The sequence below is a fragment of the Homarus americanus genome, unplaced genomic scaffold, assembly GCF_018991925.1.
Source record: "Homarus americanus isolate GMGI-L3 unplaced genomic scaffold, GMGI_Hamer_2.0 scaffold46197, whole genome shotgun sequence".
Taxonomy (NCBI): domain Eukaryota; kingdom Metazoa; phylum Arthropoda; class Malacostraca; order Decapoda; family Nephropidae; genus Homarus; species Homarus americanus.
The window spans coordinates 1,549,430-1,570,816 of record NW_024723050.1 but is presented as its reverse complement, the minus strand read 5'-3'; the positions used below and the strand labels follow the sequence as shown (position 1 = coordinate 1,570,816).

General features: G+C 36.8%; 1 protein-coding gene across 1 annotated transcript in view; it reads right to left on the bottom strand.

The window, feature by feature from the left end:
- The window catches only part of LOC121863326 (microtubule-associated protein futsch-like), a 114,052-nt gene that overhangs the window by 36,115 nt on the left and 56,550 nt on the right, over positions 1-21,387 (bottom strand). Inside the window, exons 10-17 of the mRNA XM_042361950.1 lie at positions 18,435-18,782; positions 16,872-17,610; positions 13,852-14,076; positions 13,313-13,743; positions 10,484-10,589; positions 8,099-8,314; positions 4,318-4,537; positions 493-4,003 (exon numbers count right to left, since the gene is read on the bottom strand). Coding sequence (XP_042217884.1) covers positions 493-4,003; positions 4,318-4,537; positions 8,099-8,314; positions 10,484-10,589; positions 13,313-13,743; positions 13,852-14,076; positions 16,872-17,610; positions 18,435-18,782 — 5,796 coding nt within the window. The remainder of the gene's footprint in view (positions 1-492; positions 4,004-4,317; positions 4,538-8,098; positions 8,315-10,483; positions 10,590-13,312; positions 13,744-13,851; positions 14,077-16,871; positions 17,611-18,434; positions 18,783-21,387) is intronic.

The following is a 21,387-nucleotide window of genomic DNA, read 5'->3' as shown; positions in this document are numbered from 1 at the left end:
TTCCTAACCTAACCTCTTCTATATTACTTGTTTTTTCATACCATCATAAAGTTAAGATAGAATTTTTACTACAACATAGTTATGTGTCGTCAAAAAGTGGAGTTTGGGGGTCGGGCTGGGTTCTATTGGAATTAATCCCATATGTTCTGTTGTTCACTTAACGCGGATTTCACTTAGCGCGGGACCCTCTGGGTTCAATTGACCGCGTTAAGTGGGGTACAACTGTGTGTGTGTGTATATATATATATATATATATATATATATATATATATATATATATATATATATATATATGTGTGTGTGTGTGTATATGTGTGTATGTATATGTGTGTATGTATGTGTGTATGTATATGTGTGTATGTATATGTGTGTATGTATATGTGTGTATGTATATGTGTGTATGTGTATGTATGTATGTATGTATGTATGTATGTATGTATGTATGTATATATTATATTATTATACTAGAATGTTTCTGCTTTTAAGTCTTACCCTCTTGGTGAATCTGATATATTGGAGATAATGCTCTCTGGTGTGGTTGGAGGAGTATTGTCCATAACTGTAGTTTGGGCAGATGATTGAGCACTTCCACTTCCTGCTATTGGGCCACAATTACCAGATGTGGAAGGCCCTGTTGAGGCACCAACTGACCCACTAATGTTACTACAGGTACTATTTCTAGTACTTGCAGAAGCTGCTGCAGCAGCTACAACTGCTATACTAGAGCTGAGTATTGTATTACTAACATTCGACACAGATCTTGATATCTGTTGGTATTGTTGGTCATGATGCGGAGTTTGCTCTTGGTGATGGTGGTATTGCTGTAACTGTTCAGGATGTTGCCGCTGTGGAGGGTGATGGTTATGCTGAGCGTGTGTATATTGCTGAGGATGTTGTTGTGATTGTTGTTGAATTTGTTGGTGTTGCTGCTGTGCTTGATGCTGCTGCTGTTGAACCTGGTGGTGGTGATGTGGCTGCACCTGATGGTGATGTGGCTGCTGTACCTTCAGCTGTGGTTGCTGAAGTTGCTGCTGCTGCTGTATCTGGTGATGCTGCTGCTGAACTTTTAATTGTTGTTGTTGATTCTGTTGATGTTGCACCTGTGAGAGTTGCTGTTGATGAACCTGAGGATTTTGCTGCTGTTGCAATTGAGGACTGTGTTGCTGTTGTAATACCTGTGAATTTTGTTGTTGCTGCTGCTGTACCTGGAGCTTTTGTTGCTGTTGTCCTTGTGGATTTTGTTGCTGTTGTCCTTGTGAATGTTGTTGTAGTTGCCCTGATACAAGCTGCTTTTGTCCTAATGGATTTTGTTGTATTTGAGAGTGCTGCTGTTGCTGCAGCTGTGGATGATGATGCTGTTGTGCTTGTTGGTTCTGTTGTGCTGTCTGTTGTTGCTGGACTTGCTGCTGCTTCTGCAACTGTGTATGTTGTACTTGTGACTGTTGAGATTTTTGTTGCTGCTGAATCTGCTGGTGTTGCAGTTTCTGATGGCAGGATTGGTGTACTTGGGGAATCAACAGTGGCTGATGTTTTTGTTGTAAGGGTATTTGTTGTTGTTGTTGTTGTGGCTGTTTTAAAGACTGTTGTATCTGCTGGTGTTGAGAAGTCAATTGCTGCTGAGATAGGTGAAGTTGTGGAGGTTGCAAAGATGAAGGCTGAGAAGTAGATGATACTGTCTGCCCAACAGGTACTGGCCCTCTTTTGCCAAAGCTGCTGCCAGTAGGAACACTAGCAAAAGGCATTTCATTCTTTAAATCCGGATGCTGCTGAGGTTCTGAATCTGTGGCAATAGCATCATGTGTCATTGGACTACCAGGAGGAATGGTTTCTTTACACAAAAGGTCACCTAATCCAGTTTCTACTTCTTCCTCCATTCGCTTTGGAGTGGCTGAAGCTCTAGGTTTCTTTCGAAGAGGCCTATTATCATCTTCCTCTTGTTCATCTTCCTCTTGTTCCAAACCTACATCTTGCTTTCTGCCCAATTTGCCTTTTATGGTTGTTTGTATTACTGGCTCTGGCTCCTCCTCCTCCTCCTCTACCTCATCTTCATCCTCATCTTCCTCTGCATCATCATCATCATCATCATCGTCATCATCGTCGTCATCATCATCATCATCATCGTCATCCTCCTCTTCTTCATCCTCTTCTTCTACCTCATCTTCATCTACTACTTTCTGATCCTCATCTTCATTATCTATATCTTCATCTTTTCTCCTTCCACTTTTTCTTTCCATTTCTGTGACTGGTTTCTGTCCTCTACTGATCTGTGCAAATTTCTCTCCTTCACCACATATCTTTCCTCGCCTAATCCTCCTCTCCATATCAGGTCTTGATAGTCTGCTATCTGAGTCAGACTCTTCAGAAGTGTCAGGGACAAACTCACGGCTCAATACCTTTTTGACTCTGCCAGATGCCCTCCTTTTCTTGTCAGGGGTAAGTTTGCTATCAGTCTTACTGTCTTCTTCATTTTGTTCTTCTTGGTCTTGGCGTGCCCTCTTTACAACAGCTTCAATGCTTTCTTCTACTGAACTCTCTCTTTTGATTCGCTCAACATCAGATCCACTCTGACTTATAGATCCTGAATCACAATTTGGTGTGGTTTCTCTAGGTGGAGACTGTATGCATGGTATTGCAACTCGCTGTTGCATGTCCTTTATTTTTTCATTGGACTCTGAACGATTCAAAAGATGAGGAAATATATGCTGTTGTCTTTGTGAGAAAGGTATAACTTTGGCTTCTACTTTCTCCTCAGTTTTAATGGGTAGAATAGATTTCTCAGATTTGACATCAAAAGATTGTTTTGGAACTGGCTTAGCTAAAGCTTTAGACTCAATAACTGGCATAACAGCCTGAGCAAGAAGATGTGAAGAGGGGCCAAGAGGTTTTGGATGAGATATAACAGATCTCTCAATATTAGGATTTGGTTTTGGCTTTGCGGCAATCATGTGCAATCTTACAGGTTCTTTTAAAGGCAACAGGACTTTAGGGGTATCTGCTTGACATGACTTTGGCGAGGGACACTTGGGAAAGTCTGGCTTTACCAACTTCACTTCTGGTATGACTGCAACAGACGTCTCTGTTTTCATCGATGTATCCCTCTTCAAAAGCACTTTTCGAGGGGGTGATATTATTGTGGCAACAGAAATGGTATCCTTTTTTTCTGGGGTCAAATTTCCTTCTAATAATACAGGAATAGCCTCTTTACAATCTGGAATGGACCGCTTAACTGGCGATTCTCTGGTTTCCCTCGGCAAGATAACTCTTTTGGAGGGACTCGGACTTGGTGAAGAATCATTATCAGATTCCATTTTCTCACCTTCTCCCTCCTTGATGTCTTTTCTAGGTCTACCCTTCTTAATATTCTTTGCTTCAGCCTCTGCTTCTTCCATTGCCACAGTACCTACATTTGGCTTTATCCTAACATCTTTCCTGGCACGCATCTCTCCAAAGTCAAATGGCTCTGGCTCCTTAAATTCATATATGTCATCTTCTAAGGATTCTACCTTTGGTGATAAAAGCTTTGAGGGCTCTTGGGTAACTGGTTTTACTGGAGATTCTGTAATTTTCTTTGGAAGACTTTCAATGCACTGCTTTACAGGAGGCTCAGTGGTATTCTTTTCAGGTGTTGTGTACGAGGCAGGCATCACTGGAGATATTAATCTTGGGGTTGCCTCTTTCAAACTGCGGTCTTCCTCCTTCTTAATGGGCTTATCAAGTCCCTTCATTTCTGACATGATAGCATTTAAATCAATATCCTTCCCACATGGCTCCTGGTCCTCCTCCTCTTCCTTTACCTCTGCTACTTGTGTTTTTATATTAAGTTCCATAGGAGTCTTCTCCAAGACAGTATGAGTCACTGATGTGGGCTCTGAAGTAGGAGTGGAAGATGCAGATGAAGACGAGACAACAGTACTACGTCTATCTGAACTAGCCCGAGTGCGCGACTTTTCAGATCCAGTATCTGCATCAGATTCATAATCTTCACTGTCACTTTCTGTTGTGCCTGAAAAACACATAAATACAAACATTAAAGAAAAGATGCTAAAATATGCCCATGAATGCAAACATGTTAAAAACTGAGAGAAAGTGGATAAATGGCAAGCTTAAATTCATTGAAACTAAAAAAAAAAAAAAATTATTACACAAAATATTAAGAAAGTGAACTACTGTACTACTGTCATGTATATGATATCTTTTAATGTTTTCCATCATAAAAAATTACTCTTAAAAGGAAAAAATCATGGAACTTATATCCCTATAAAGTACAGTACTGTATAATCTCTCTCTCACTTTCCTCAAATCAACCCATCTTCTCACCTGCCATGGAATTTCTAGTACGTCTCTGGTCGAGGTATGATGGGCTGTCTGGCTGCAAAAGCACCCTTTCTCGTGCTGCTCTTGTGCTAGGGCCAGAAACACTACTTGTGCAACTGGTATCACTTTTTTCACTGCGCTCACTTTCACGTCTCTCACGCATTCCCCCTGGAGGCCTTCCTCGTTTTCCAATATTTGTTTTAGGAGAAGCAGTAGCCTGAGTCTGATAAAACAAAATCTATTTAAACTTTGTACCATTTCAGTAACGATGTCCACACTTAATTTCTAAGGCACATCAATGTAGATAAATTCCTGAATTACTGTACAGTACAGTGAGTTCTGCTATAACGCGTGTTTTGATAACGCGAATTTCCTCTAACGCGATTTATGAATTAGGAACGATATTTGCATAATGCGAACGCTTGTTTGCTATAACGCGATTTTTGCTTACTATTTCTCCAATTTTGTGGTATTAATTGTGAATATGGTAAAGAAGAATATCTCCAAGAAGCGTTCTGGTGATAGAATTCCCGGTGATGATCGTAAAAGAAAGGATATAACACTTGAAGAGAAGCTCGATGTTATCAACCTCAAAATCACCCTTCTCCCCCATCAAGTTACATTCATATTTTTTCAAGGTAAAGTGTTACATTTACTGTATGATTTCATTATTAGATATGAATGTAACATTTATTTAGACTGTGCTATCCTTTGTGTTAGGCTAACTACTAAATTTTTTCGATTTCGAGTAATCTGCACCTAACCCTATTTTCTCCATAAGCCCTGTTATTTCTATTACGCGATTTTCTATAACACGATATTTTACAAGAACACAATTATCGCGTTATAGCAGAACTACCTGTACCTTAGCCATACTTTCTGGAGCAAAAACTATCTATTTATAGAAATATATGTGTAAAATTTTTTTTTCAAAACCTGTTGACACACATCCACCCACACCCAAACACGTTATGTGCATACAATTCTCAAGGATAACCGTATTTACTAATATATGTACTAGCCATACATAAATACAAACCCCAACACATGCAACTGGGGGGATGTATAATGTATTTAAGGTAAACCAAATGGTTATATCATTGGACCTGGTTGTTGAATAGGTATTAAGTGAGATGCATTACTGGCCTGGAATTTTGGGGGTACTAGCCATCCAATTCTCATCTAATGATGCTCTTCATTGTGCTTTCATAGCAATATGTGAAAAATAAACTTTCTAATGATACAAAAGTTGGCAGTCTAAAAATAAAATCAAAGATGAGTGTACAAAAGCATGACGAGGGAGGTGGATGTACCAATAAATGCCAACTGGTGAAATTTACTAAAGCTTGAGACATTAAATAAAACACTCTTCATAAGAAATATAATACAGTACAAAGATTGTATATCTCACCTTTCTATGATAAACAGTCATATATAAAACAACTGGGTTACACATCAAAGAGAAAAATTACTCTGTGGTTAGATATTAATAAAAATACATTTTATGATAAAACTTTGATGCTTGCAACACCATAAATTAATCACATAACAGCTGGCCACCCTGTGGTGATGTATGTTTCCTGCCTCAAGCAATTAAGTTTTTTTTACAGTAATCAATTTTGCTTAGGTAAGCTAAAACCATTTGGGTTTTCTGCAATGTTTGGTTGGGTCCGGTGTAGAAAAACAAAAGTATACTGCATTGCAACAATGATATTCAAAACTGCAAACATGACTGATATCTGCCACATACATTTAAGATATATTCTACAGTTAACATAGTTTTGCTTAGGTTTTGATAATGTTTTGTTTAATCGACTGTCACAGCACTGTAGTTAGCCACTGAATAAGTTTCGGTAATGACATTCACACTTGGTGACACCATTGCTTCTTGCCACTTACATCTGTTATTGGTTTAGTTGTTTTCATATACTTTAACCCTCTTGAGCACACAATAAGTTTTGAAGTTTCTGTGACCACAATAAAAGTTGTAATGTAACCTGTCATCACCACTCATGTACAGTACAGTCTGGGCATCTTTGTTCTGTGGCTAATTTATCCAACATGATCCTTTTTTTTTCTTTTTTTACACATAACTGGCTTCATTTTTGTTTTGACTTTAACATATGACATAAAATAAACAAGTAAACTGAAAAAAAAAATAATAATTCCCTTCGAATAAAGATTTTTTTTTCCAAACATGATGTCTTGGATATTTTCTCACAAACCTACAAAGTTTTTCTTAATTGTACAAGTAGAATTTTATGAACTTTCCAACGGAGGTTTTTAAATTTGTATATGTCTAAAGGTTTTTGAGAAAAATGCAAAAAACTAAAATCACCAAAACCTATATATCTTTTTCATTTTTTTTCGTACTTATGAAATTTATTGTATTAAATTTTAGTGCAATGTTAGGAAGAGAAAGGTGGCATAAATATCTTGTAGCACTTATGGTTATCATATAATCTATTTTTGAAGTTAGTGAGCTGGCATTTTTCCAACAGTAATGCTCCTAGCCATTACTGTATGAATTACATATACTATATATTCAGTTATATACATAAATTTTAAAATAAATTTTTAAGTACCTTACATATAAACATACTGTACTGTATTTGATCTATATATGGTGGAGGCAGTGATAGTGACAAGCTGCTTGCCATTCTTGCTCTGTTTTCCTAATATAGTTTCCTTGCCAACATCACTTTCACTTTCTCTATTACTTTCAGTATAACCGCTTGATAATCCTTCGAGGTAGGAATCAGTTTCCTTGTCTCCCAGATATTTCCCATGATAATGAACCTTGTGAGGCATGTTCCATTATTCTTTGAATGAATTTGAAAATTTAAAATATTTTCTGTGAATATAACAAAAACATAATACAAAAACTTTAAATCACTTGAAAAACTTTTTCACTATAAAACATCACTGTATTCAAAATATGTACAGCAGGTGGAATGGAGAGGGTTTGAGAGGAGTTAAAGGGACAGGCATAACCTACCAACTTGTATGATGGGAGACAACAAATAAACAATTGACCCGCTCTTATCTCCACCCACACGGTGGTACTTTCTGGAAGCTTGACTTGTGAGATCATGCAGTTATCTTTGACGCACAAAAATTTGACCCGATTACCTTTGACCTTTTTGGCAAATTTTCAAAAGTTTAATGTCGCGGTTTGTGTCACTGATGCGGTTAGTGCTACCCAATAATATGACAATTTGCATTATAGTGAGCAAAAGGGTTAATATAATTCTAGATTAAATTTATTTTGTTTTTACACCAAAAAAGTGATGAACATAAACAAAAAAATTGGGACACATGGAGACAGTGGCAATCAGTGGGTGGACACCTGGTAGAAATAAAAATTCTAGGTTCATTTGGCTTCCACGCTGAATTGTATATAAGTGAGTTTTAAGACAGAGAGAATAAAAGAAGTCGCATGTAACTGACAGTGTATAAGAAAAAATATATAAATAAAATAAAAACTGTACTGCATAGTTGACTGATGATGTGAATTCAAACTGGCTCTTAGCCAATCGGCATACTGTACTGCTCACCCTTGACCATTGCCCTCACTGGTGCCTTGTCAGTTTACGTGCCATTATCTTGGCCATTAAAGGCACTTTTAAGCCTCAATTCTCTATTTAAGGTCTACGAGGATTCTGAAGTCCCGAATGAGACCTGGACCAGTTACAAAAGCAAAATAAAGTGACTGTTAATTGCAAACAATGTATTACAGCGTCATACATTTAAAATACACGAAAAAAAATATATATATTCTCACTGGTTCTTTGTCCTCCTTTTTTGAGTCTTTTTCTTTCTCCTTTTTTTCTTTAAGTTCTTTAGTAGCAGCAGCTCGGCCTTTTCTTGCTCTATTCTGAGACCAAGTGATGTTTTCTGCAATACGCGGTCTTCTAATCCATTCGTCATATCTTGTATTCCAGCCAAGATAATGAACATAGTACATTGGAGCATTACCTTCCTCCTCAACTTCTAACACCTGAAATTAAAACAAGATGAATATTGCAAAACAAACTATAAACGGAACCCAATACAACCTGACATATTTGTACAAGAAATTATTAAAGTACTATAGCATTCATATCTCCATGGCCTCATAAACTGGGGACCAAACTACCATGATTGCTTCCCTCAAACTACAACTTCATGTGCACATGTCCAGTATATTAATCAAGAAAAGAGGTGGAGCTGTTTATCAAACATAAGATAAAAGGGAAAGAAATGGAATACCAACAGTGAAATTTTATTTTCTACTTACCCACCACACCCAGGTACCTCTCATTGACTACACTGTTGTACAAATCTTTTTTTTTGTGTCTACACTGCCTGTCTGCAGGTGTACACATACCTATCTAGGCATAGCATACCTCTACAGAAAGCACTGGGCTCCTTGTCCTCCTATACTTTCACCACCAACCTTATTAAGTGCATTTTCTCTCTTATTATCAAATTCATATTATTCATTTTACAATTTTCGTGTTCTGTCTATAGTAATGAGTGATGCAAAAAAATGATGAAAAGATGTTATTTCTATCTGCTATTGTTACAGGGAGTAAAGCTACTGTTACACGCCGTTGGCCATGGTGGACAGGGCAATGATTACCACTACATCAATAAATGTTCCTCGTAATAATTTACCAAGACTATCTAACATGAATTATTCATACAGCAATATCCCAATTTCATTGTGAATTGTTTGAGTGGAATATTACCTACACAGGTTTTCCCTCTTTTTAAGATGATATGTTCCTGATTATTGGGGAGAGCATTGTTAAATTACAGATAAAAAACAAAAGCAAATTAGCCATAGACACAATATACTGTACAATACGTACTGTATATAAAAAATATACTCCAATGATAAAAATTTTGACCCTAAGGCACAATAGGACAATAAGACTACACTTGGAGGTTTGGTATAAACTGCCCAAGAATGTTTAGAGTGGAGGACTGTGGTTGCCAACCCTCAGATATGAGGATGGTACTTTGATTGACTGAAAAGAGGAATTAAGCATTCCCACTAAATATTATAAATACCTGTACTGTATTTTCATTTTATGCAACTAAAAATTATAGTTAACACGGACAACACAACCCCAACAATATTAAAAACATCCTACTTCTATTTCACATACAGTGGTCCCTCGGTTAACGAACGCCTCGGTTAACGAATTACCTTCCATAAGAATATTCAATTCGGTTAACGAAAAAAATTCGGTTTACGAATTCCTTACGAATTCCTCTCATGTTTTCGCTTGCTCACCAGCTGGAATATTAGTCCGCCAATACAGTAATCGGTTCTAGGGCTTAAATTCGTTCCCATTTGAGTAAATATCAAGAAGGTTGTACTATTCAATAATTTTCCAAGTTTTATATTAAAATTTTTAGCCATTTTAACAATTATTTAACATAATTGAAGTACAGGGAACTAGTTTTTAGTGCGCCAAACAGCCACTCAACTCACCAAACAGGCGTCAGTTTGTATCACTGGTCAGTATTAGAGAGGTAACATCTTGCTTGAGACTCTCTTCAACATAAACTATTTTTAAGTCTTTACAGTACAATTATTGGTCATCCTGAAATTTATTTTACATATTGAAAATATATAGTGCAGTGCAGTGTTGATTTAAAGAAAATAAAATAATCTTGAATTACACAAAGAGAACTTAAAATTTTATGGGTGAAATGACAGCATGAAGCATGGGGTGATTTCTCTTCCACCCCCACTTCTAATTCCCATCATCATCATCATCATCATCATCATCATCATCATCATCATCATCAACCAGGAGCCTTCAACATACACACCTCAAAGTAAGTGTACTTTACTGCCTTTTTTTTTTTTTTACTTTGTATGTAATTTTCGGTGAGCTGGAACCAATTACCCAAAATCCCACCGAAACAATGGTTTCGGTTAACAAAATTTTCGGTTAACGAACGACCTTCTGGAACAAATTGTGTTCGTTAACCGAGGGACCACTGTATTATGATTTTTTTATAAAAGTACATTATCAGTAATAACGCATTAAACATTTTGATTTGTGATGAAAACAGGAAATTTCAAAGCAAACATGATGGCATACCAGAGCCCAAATCTAGAACAAATAATTTTTTTTTTCATATCAGCAACTAAAGAAAAATCCTTTACCTTTGCTTCATATGTAACCTTGGATACTTTAGCACTTGGACCGTAGAGCACCCGAAGTTTATCCCCAACACTCACAGGAACATGAGCAGGAATAAGTGCCTTCCCCCTAAAGGTTAAGAATAAAAATTATTAGATTAATAAAGAAGCCTGGGAGATGATGGGCTGTGTGAAGTAACAGAGGTGAACAGAATAGATATTTGGGATCATGTTACGCAGGGATAATACCACACCGGATGACATCTATTAAAGCATTAAGAAAGAATGAATGTCCATAATTGAAGAGAGTACTGGTATGTATGTACAGTGGGGTATGCTATAACGAACGGATCCTACTACGAATATTCCTATAACGAACGGTTTTACCTATAAAATTGAGAATGCTATAACGAACGCAACTCCTACAACGAACGCGGATGAATACGGGACTATTTCGTCTGGCACATGAATATTGTTGTACCGCGGCTCACAACAAGAGCGTCAGGCGCCATCTTTGTCTCATTGTGTAGCCAGTGCACCACTGTTATTGTTGAAATTTCGTCTTTTGATGTGGAAATTCGTGTTATTTGTATAACTATTTTGTTATACAAGTGTACAATTGTAACAATGAATCGTCCAAAGCGAGTGAGAAAGCTAATAACCCTTGAGACTAAGAAAGAAATCATAAAGAAACGTGAGAATGGAACAAGCATTGCGAAACTTAGTGATGAATATGGGATGGCTAGATCGACTATATGTACGATTTTGAAGAATAAAGAGGAGTTAAAAACTGTGCAAGTGGCTAAGGGAATCTCTAGACTTAGCAAAGCAAGGTGTAATGTGATTGAAGAGATGGAAAATTTACTCTTAGTGTGGATAAAGGAGAAAGAAATGACAGGTGATAGCATTAGTGAAGCTATAATTTGTGAGAAGGCCAAACAATTGTTTGAGGACCTTAAACCACGACTCCCAGTGGAAGTGATAGTACTGTGCCAGTGTTTAGGGGTACCTGCATGCTGAACAACACTAAGGTAAGATAAAGTACCGTATTTTTTACATTTTCCACAGAAAATTTTCAGTGTTAAGTGGTTGTATTTGGGGGCCTGGGACGGATTAATCCTATAATGAACGAATGCTATAACAAACGAGGTTCTAGAACCAATTAGATTCGTTATAGCATACCCCACTGTATTTTCTTTTTATTCTGGCCCCCTGCATTACAACAGGAAAAGGCTTGACCACAAAAAATGAAAAATATAGAACACAATAATCATTAATTAACAGTTACTAAAAATTATCTCCAAATGCCAAGTCTAACAACTGTATGTTTAATCGAAAAGTTGGGTTCCCAAATTGTGCCCTACAAAGACGCGTATGTTCAGTTGAAATGTGGGTTACCACAAATTTGGGGATGCCCACTTTACATACCTGTTTTTACCCAAAGTATTAGAACAAATTGAAGGGTCCAGCAACCCAAAATTGTTCCTACATGCATAAAATATGATTTGTACTTAACATAAGGCTTGATATAAATATAGAAACTCATAATATGGATATTTTCAATAATGTTTTACAGAAAACAAATTTGTCTTGTATGTAACCAGAATTTTTGTTCAGAAACATTAACAACAATGTTGTCGCAACTCCAATTCTCTCCACTCATATATCACCGTCTGTCACAACAGGTATGTATCCTCTAAGTCATAAAATGATTAAGATAAAGCAAAAAACAAAGCAATAGAAAGCAATCATTATTTTTTTCAAGAGTACCTTGATTATACATGACATTAAAAGTGACACTGTAGGTTGAATCATCACAAGTTGTGTTATCTCAGATCTAAAAATCTATGAAATGGAACATTATACAGTATTGGTTAAATTAGTTACAGCTGTTTTAAGTGAGCATGATGATACTGAAACTAATGACATCTACAGGTATATATGATTGTAATGCAGATGATAATCAATTTTTTCACTAACTTTGCCCTCTCATCGTGTGGACCTTAATTATGGTTGGTAATATTTTCTTGAATACAGTATGTCTCCTTACAGGATAATAATAGTTATAATAATAATAATAATAATAATAATAATAATAATAATAATAATAATAATAATAATAATAATAATAATAATAATAATAATAATAATAATAAAATTAATAATAAAAATAATATAAAAATAATAATAATAATAAAAATAATAATAATAATAATAATAATAGCTGGTCTTTTGTTTCTTAAAAGCACCAGTTTTTCTAGATTCACTAGTGCTCGAAACACGACACAAAACACTGACAGTTCGACTTCTATCATTCATATACCCTTAGCTTTTAAAAAAAGAAAGATCTTAGTGGTTCCTTAAAGGCCTCCACAAAAGCCAGCTGTTTCATGGATGCAACCAACCAATTGCACAATATGGGTGCTGTATAGGAAAAGGATCAGGCGGCAAATGAACATTCCCGTACTGCTCAAGGCGTGAAGGATCACTACTACTATGCAAAATCATTTCAGAATGTGTAGTCAGTGGAATTAGTAGGTTGGCCAAATGCTTAGGCACACCAACCATTGGTATCTTCAAATTCATTAGACAGAGTATGAACTCTGTCCTAACTTTAATTGGAAGCCAATGTAATTCGATCAAGAATGAGGTACTGAGAGTTCTTAGTGGGAAAGCAAAAAAACAACTGCAGAGAAGAATTATCACTGCAAAAGAGACTCTTCTGTAGTTATGCTTCCATGGGTAAGGCTTGTGCTTAACAGTATATTACTATTCAGTACAAGATTGGAAATTATAAGCATTCCTTTCCCTAACTGTAACTAATAATTAAACTTAAGTAAAATTCATACTCACACAGGAGGTTCCACTTCCCCTTCCACCTTCTTCTTACGCCCTCGTTTTTTAGCACCTGGGGAATCTTCTGCTGGTAATGCAACTGGTGTCTGCCCAGGACCTGTTTTTGTCACTTTATTTTTTTTTGCCTTCTTATCAGCAGCATTTATAGGATTCGTGGTACCAGAGTTAGGTGCAGGAGTAGAGGTAGTCACATTAGAGACAGTAGAATCATCATCGTCATCATCATCATCATCATTCTCTGGAGTAGGAGTTGGAGTTGGAGTAGGAGTTGGAGTTGGAGTAGGGGTTGGAGTTGGAGTAGGGACATTAACTGTAGCAGAAGCACCAGTAGTAACAGCAACAGCAGTAGCAGCTGTAACAGCAACAGCAGCAGTAGCAGCAGAAACAGTAGCAGCAACAGGAGCAGGAGCAGCAGCAGCAGCAGTAGTAATAGTAGTAGTAGTAGTAGTAGTAGGAGGAGGAGGAGGAGGAGGAGGAGGAGGAGTAGTAGTAGTAGTAATAGTAGAAGAAGAAGAAGTAGTAGTATTAGTAGTAGTAATAGTAGTAGTAGTAGTCGTCGTAGTAGTAGTAGTAGTAGTAGCAGCAGCAGCAGCAGCAGAAGCAGCAGCAGCAGCAGCAGCAGCAGCAGCAGCAGCAGCAGCAGCAGCAGCATTAGTAGTGCGTTCCCCTTTGGCTTTTCTTGTTGGTGTTCCAGTCTTTTTCATAGTTTCCTCCTTCTCACGGCTCTCTTCACGATGCTTAGATGATGACCGAGTCTGAGCCTAAGACAAGGTACCAAAAAGTATAAGTGAGGTATCAAATACACATGACAATGTTATTATTGACACCCTCCCCAAAGCAAATACTCGTCACCTTAAAAATATGAATTGGTACTGAAATCCGATTTCATGACAAAAGCCTGAATAAAGGATAACTCCACTAAGTCTATGACAATAGTGACTGGAGCTAATTAGTTATGTATTCATGTCTTCCCAGTGAATCTAGAACCCTTAAATAGGGACCATGAAAATGGCAATCATCACTGAAGGCCAAAGGCAATGAAACCCTACATCAAATTACACTATGGATTACCTATTTACTGCCATAAGCTGTGATTTCATTAGAGAAAGTTAACTGTCACTTATTATAGACTTGGTCACAGTAGGATTTCAAGATCAATCCTCAATTTATGACCGTAGATGAGCAGTAGGGAGATATCTTGCTCTGGATGATACCTATTTTCAGTCTAATAACTAAATATGACAGGACCATAAAAAAAATATTCTAAGGTAACTACAAATTGTGCCGACCAAAGAAAACTGCATGAAGGTACACTCGCACCAAAAAATATCGGTGCAGGGTGAGATCAACGAGTTCCGAAACGGTACGTATACACTGTGATATGTCGGGAAGGTTGGTAAGTGTATCCTCATAACCCCCTCCACTAGGTGTTGCCATATGGCTGACAATCAGGACTGCCAACATACGGCTGGAACAACTCGCCTTTCCCAATACCTATCATCACTGGTCTCATATTGTTCACACTACAGTATGCACCGATACTTTTTGTTGCGAGTGTACAATAGAACAACTTGACATGGTTGGTTTCAGAACTAGAAGTTTGATTGTTGATACTGTACTACAAAGGAAAGATCAGGTGAGGTTGTTGAAACTTTGAGCCATAGAAAGGTGGAAGTCTATTGTGTATAAGAATCAAAGATTGAAAGGAGAAGCAGCAAGACTGACTACCAGTAGGCATGAGAGATACATATTTTTCTGGATGGGTAGTGATTCTGGGTCATGTAGGGATATGAATGCTAAAAATTGGATGGAGAAAAGGTGGTATGAAAAAGGTGAGAGGTCTGTGGATATTATATGGAACAAGCAATGAACATGTTTTCTAAATTGGATCCATTAACAGAACGAAGCATTAGGGGGCCGTTGGTAGAAGCGGTATCGCTCTTGCCTCGCAAGCAAGATGTCACGGGTTCGATTCCCAGGCCGGTGGAAGGTGTTTGGACATATTTCCTAGCCCCCATTAGTCCCTGTTCACCTAGCAGTAAAGTAGGTATAAAAAAAAAAAAAGCACGTGAAAAATGCATATGACCTCTACATAAAGATGTACAGTATGAGCAAAGAAAGCAGCTGTGCAAGGTTCTTTCAACAACTTTATTATTCGAAAGCCTAAACCTTCAACCTCAGCTACACCATCAAATTCAGCATCATAAGCAGCTTCAGCAACAACTTCAGGTTCAGTAAATTTCAGCAACAGCTTTATGGAAAGCTACAGCTTCAACCAGAGTTGAACCTGGTGACATCGTCATCTCAGTAAAAACTCGCACAACATCATTGGCTGTCTTTATGTTTTAAACTTTACTACTATTGGTAAGTAGAATTTTTGTTTTACATTCGTAAGTATATAATGAATCTTTTGTACACACAGTATTCTTAACAAGATAAATGACGCTTTGTTTTCTTGAATGTGCACGTATACGTTGGCGTTCACAATCCATCTCGCTTTCTTTTCTTTGCCATTAGTGGTTAGCTACTTTTATTGTTCCATTTATTAACATTACTTAAAACATATACCCGGTATATTTATTTTTTTACATTAATTTTACTACTGTACAGCTACAACCACCCAGGGTCTTATTTTCTTCAGTTACTCATGTAGAATCATCGTCACAGGTGTAAACACTAACGAAAACAATGGCGTCCCATCTCCCCCGTGACCATAATATCATTGATTTATATTGTATAAGGTGCACTCATAAATATTATTTAAAGAATATAGTTTACATTTTTCATTAATTTTTTGGAGGGAAAAGAAGATTAAAAGCCACACATAAGATATGAAAAGGTCAGACTTTGGAAAGCATCTCATTGCTTTATTTTTAATGGTAATTATTGATTCACAATACGATGATTCGCCTTACACTACAATATTGGAGGACACATTACCGTCGGTATTCGAGGCTTTACTGTACTTGAAAAAATTACAAAGGTCATTTACTGAATAAGGAGCTCAAAAGGGATAGGGGCAGCCTAGATATAGGTGAGCCATTACTGGAACCATGCACAAGACTGAAAGGGAATGGGTGAAGGAAGTAATTGATAAAATGAAGATTGGAATGTTTGCTGGTAGCTCTGGAATAGTTGCATGTTGAAAGTTTCAGAGGATGTTGGGGTAACAATGGTAACTGAGATAATATTGTTCCAGCTGAATGACTGAAGAGTGAGATTATATTTAGGGAGAAGGCAATGCACTTGACCATGGAAAGTACAGGGACCTGAAACTGTTATAATGAAGATGAAAATTATAGAAAATTGATAAAAGAGTGAGTGGACATTCAATAAAGTACAGTTCGGGCTCATGCTAGACAGTCAGGCATCTGTGTGGGGTCAAATGATGAGCTAGGTGAGGATACCAATAACAAAAATAATTTCCGCTTCAACTCAATCTAATAAAATAATTGCTACTCTGTTTTCCCCTACTCTTAAACCATACTACATTAAGATAAACAATAGAATAGCTCATAAAACACACATTAATGCCAAGCACAAATTTTTTCCTTACCATCTCTACCTCTTCTTCTTCTTCTTCATCATCTCCCTGCTCCAATTCTTCCTTCTTAACTTTTTTATCCTCTTTCTTTTCATCCCTTGTACTGGAACGAGTTTTTACTTCTAAAATATCTGTTCTTTCTTCTTTTGTACTAGATCGAGTCTTCACTTCAATAGCTTCACTTTTGGCAGCAGCAGCTCTAGTTTTTGCCTCTGATCTAGGCGTTCTGGGTTCTCGTAATCTTTCTTTCGGTGTAACACTCTCTCCTAAAACATCTTTTGCATTAATGGATTCCTTATTTCGATCTTTATTGACAGATGGTTCTCGAGATCTCTCTCTTGTTGTTGCTGGTTCATGAGAACGGTCCTTTACTGAGCCAGGTTCCCGAGAACGTTCCCTCACTGAGCCAGGTTCCCGAGAACGTTCCCTCACTGAGCCAGGTTCCCGAGAACGTTCCCTCACTGAGCCAGGTTCCCGAGAACGTTCCCTCACTGAGCCAGGTTCTCGAGAACGTTCCCTCACTGAGCCAGGTTCTCGAGAACGTTCCCTCACTGAGCCAGGTTCTCGAGAACGTTCCCTCACTGAGCCAGGTTCTCGAGAACGCTCCCTCACTGAGCCAGGTTCTCGAGAACGTTCCCTTGTCATGGCTGGCTCCTTGGATCTCTCTCTTGTTAACAATGGTTCTTTGGACCTTTCTCTTGTTACTGCTGGTTCTTGCTCAATATGCTTCTGTGGCTCTTTATTACCATTCCTAAAATTTGGGAATAGAATTGAAATTTTTTATTCATATTAGTCAATTGTATTTTTCAATTTTATACCAATTTGAATAAATGAAGATCATTTACATACACTTTCCCACTCAAACTTTAAAAGACAGCATGCTTTTCATGTTGAATATTTGTTCTAACTGAGAGATATGAAGGTTTTTAAAAAACTGGGTAAAATTAAAAAAATTTCATATGAAAAGGACAAGATTTCTTCACTAATACAGTGGTGCAATTATATTTTCTCCATGTCTAAAGAGGTCCACAAAAAATGGGAGGGAAGACAATGTGTAAAGTATGTAACCAGGTGGGAGGTCAGGATAAGTTAGGTTAGCCAGTTGCGAGCATGACAAAAATCATAAAATCGATACATTGGTACAACTGCACCGGTAAGAATTACCATATAAATTTACTGTAAATTATAGATAAGGATAGGTTAGGTTAGCCAGTTGAGCATGTGATGAAATCAACAAATTAGTACAACTGAATCTGTAATAATTACCATATAGTGTATATTATAGGTTAGGTTATGATAGGTTGGGTTAGGCACCAGTTGATGTACTTGTTGCTCAGCCATATATGTTTACATAAATTTATTCTCAGAGCTCTCTAAGCCCTTAAAAGTCCTTGGTAGGACTCCTAAAATGCATCCACTCTGAGAGTATTTAAAGGGCCTAAGGCATTATGATTTACTCTAAGCAAATCCTAACATTAGGAGTAAATTTTCAACTGAGAGTAACTTTTAGCTCTTAAAAGATTTTATAAATACCAACCCAGAACTCAAAACTTATGCAAAGGTAAAAATACTTACTTTCCACCTTTTCCTTCTTCTTTTTTCCTTTCATTGTCCTTTTTATCTGCTTCTTTTTTATCGGGTTCTTTTTTTTCTGCTTCCTTCTTCTCTTCACTTTTTTTTGTGTCTTCCTTATCACTTTTTTTCTTCTCGACTTTTTTAACATCCTCCTCCTCTTCTTTTTTTTCAGTTTCATCTTCTGTTGAGTCACAACTATCATTTTCTTTCTTCTTGGATGTGCGAGGTGTCCTATCACAGTCACGGATCAAGCTTCGGCCAGAACGATGTCTTGTGCGAGACCCTCGTGGATTACTAACCATGGTGCAGCCAAGTTTTCTATAGAATTCCTCAAAACTTTGCAGATATCTGCAAATTAAGGGAAAATTTTTTGAAATTATGTTCAACAGTATATGAACACAAATCACGTTTGGCACATAAACACACTTTTACAGTCTAAATTCTTCTCATCATTTTTTCTGACTAGTGGAGTCACCACTAGGCTTGTCTGTAATTATAAACCCATTTCCAAATAAAATTCTTCTCTGTGTGCAATTACAATCTCATTCTTATTCCCAAGCCATACTTTATTAATAGATTGTACAATACTCCTAGAGCTTAATAACTCCCTTTGTGACTCAATGTAGCTTGAACTGGTTAACTCTTTCCTTCATACCTTTTGCTGTATCAATGCAAATAAATTTCAACAAATTATCCTAAACCACATAGGCTTCACATATCACAAATCATCTTTTAAACAATTTCATTTATATAATCTCTTCAAGGATTTCTTCAAGCCACATATTTTCACAGCTTCACCAACAGGGTCATGTAAGTACCTGTAGTATACAGTGGTCCCTCGATTAACGAAATTTGGGTTAACGAATTACCTTCCATGAGAATCTTCAATTTGGTTAACGAACAAAAATTTTATTAACGAAATCCTTACGAACATCACGTTTTGTTGTGAGCATCAGCTGATGGGCTAGTCTGCCAATTCAGTAATCTGTTCTATGTTTACATTCGTTTCCAGTGGAGTAAATATCAAGAAAATTGTGCTCTTTAAAATTTGTGCATTTTTTCTATTATAATTATTGGTCATTCTAAAATTTAGCCATCCAAGCTCTGTCTACATAAAGTTTTTCAACTATTATTTTTGGCTCGATATACCGTATATACTCGTGTATAGTTCGAGTTTTTAAGACCCAAATTTTAGGCAAAAAATTGGGGGTCGTCCTATACATGCGTAATAGTTTTGTTAGGTTGAACCCATGCATGATAGGAAGGGCGAGGAGCAACTTTTAGCTTCAGACATGAAAAATATTTACCATTTACTGCCAGTAAACAATGGAAACGTAAAATATGTACCAATTAGTAATGAAAAGTTGTGCAGTTCCTTCAGTAAATGAAGCTCACCAACTTACAATAGGCTAAATTACCTTACAACGTGCTTTCAGTAGTCTATGTTGAAGTTCTTAGCACAGGCTAACTTATCATATCATATACGGTATCACAGTTCACATTGATCTACAAAAAATACCGGTATTAAAAACCTTTTCGATATTTCACACTTAATATAATACCCGGCAATCTACTTCAACCTCCTATTGTTTACAACGACGCATGACGCATCACGCACCACCAGCTGTATCAGCTAGACGGTACACGTGTTTTTCGAATCATTTTCAGTTAAAAAACTGTTACATCACACGTATATTTTACCTAAACTGCGCCTGAATGAATATATTCTCGGAAATAAATAGTGGTTTTGCTGAAAAGTGATGTATTTTAATGTAAAATAAGATAAAATACATGACGAAAACAAAAGATTTTACCTAACCTTCCCATGTTCAAGAGAAGTTACTCGTTTTTTTAATAGTTTTTGGTTAAAATATTGTTATATTACAATGGTATTCTATTCATACTGTGCTTGATATAATGCATTCACGGAATGTAATATTTTTGCTGAAATGACGTACGTATTACAGTGGAAAGTGGGATAAAATCGTGACGAAAGCAATGACTTTCGCTTTCTTTCGTTCAAAAGATGTTACCGTAATTGCTTTTCGAATGGTTTTCAGCTAAAAAACTGTTGTATTACGATAATATTCTCTCCTAATTGACTTGGAATAAATACTTGAATGGAAATATACAATATTTTTGTTGAAACTACCCGCGTTTCAGTGTAAAGTGTCGTACGTAATAATAAATGGTAAACAATTTGCCTTCGGCACTCGTGTTTCATGCACGGCGAGCCTCAGTTTATAGGACGTAGAGCATTTTTAGTGAAGGTTTTGTTGTTCCATTACCCTCAAAAACATGGGTCGACCTATAAACGAGGAATATCGTAAATTAACGAATTCTTGGTCAAAAAATCAGGGTCGACCTATAAACGAGGGGGGGGTTATAGACGAGTATATACGGTATGTAACTTTATTCATTTATTGAAACTCATTTAAATATTAAAATCAAAGTTAGGGGTCAGCCAATCAACAGTAAAATTTTTACCTCTTAAATATTGTGCTGCAGTGTCAGATATGAAATATCATGTCACACCAAGTATCCATTTCACTGGCCTGATTTGGTACTGAAACTTACGTCATGTTAGATTCTACCCAGATTTACCCAGGTTAAAAAGAATAAAATGTATTGGCAAAACCTGGTTCGAAGAGCATCAAGAAGAGTCATATAATTCTGTAATAAACACAGCTATCATCACATACCCTCCGCAAGCGCCCCATTTCCAGCACACAGTGAGGAGACAAGAAAAGGAAAAGGACTTAGATTGGGCAGTAATGCATATCGGTATATTTATTTATATATACATGGTCTCTATAAATAGTCACAATAAAATTATTTTTTACAAAGGAATATTCAGTAAAATGACTAAAGTAATTCTTTTGAAACTACCGGATAGTTAAAATACAGACGCTATGACGCTGCGCAACAGCAGATCTTAACGTAATTCACATTA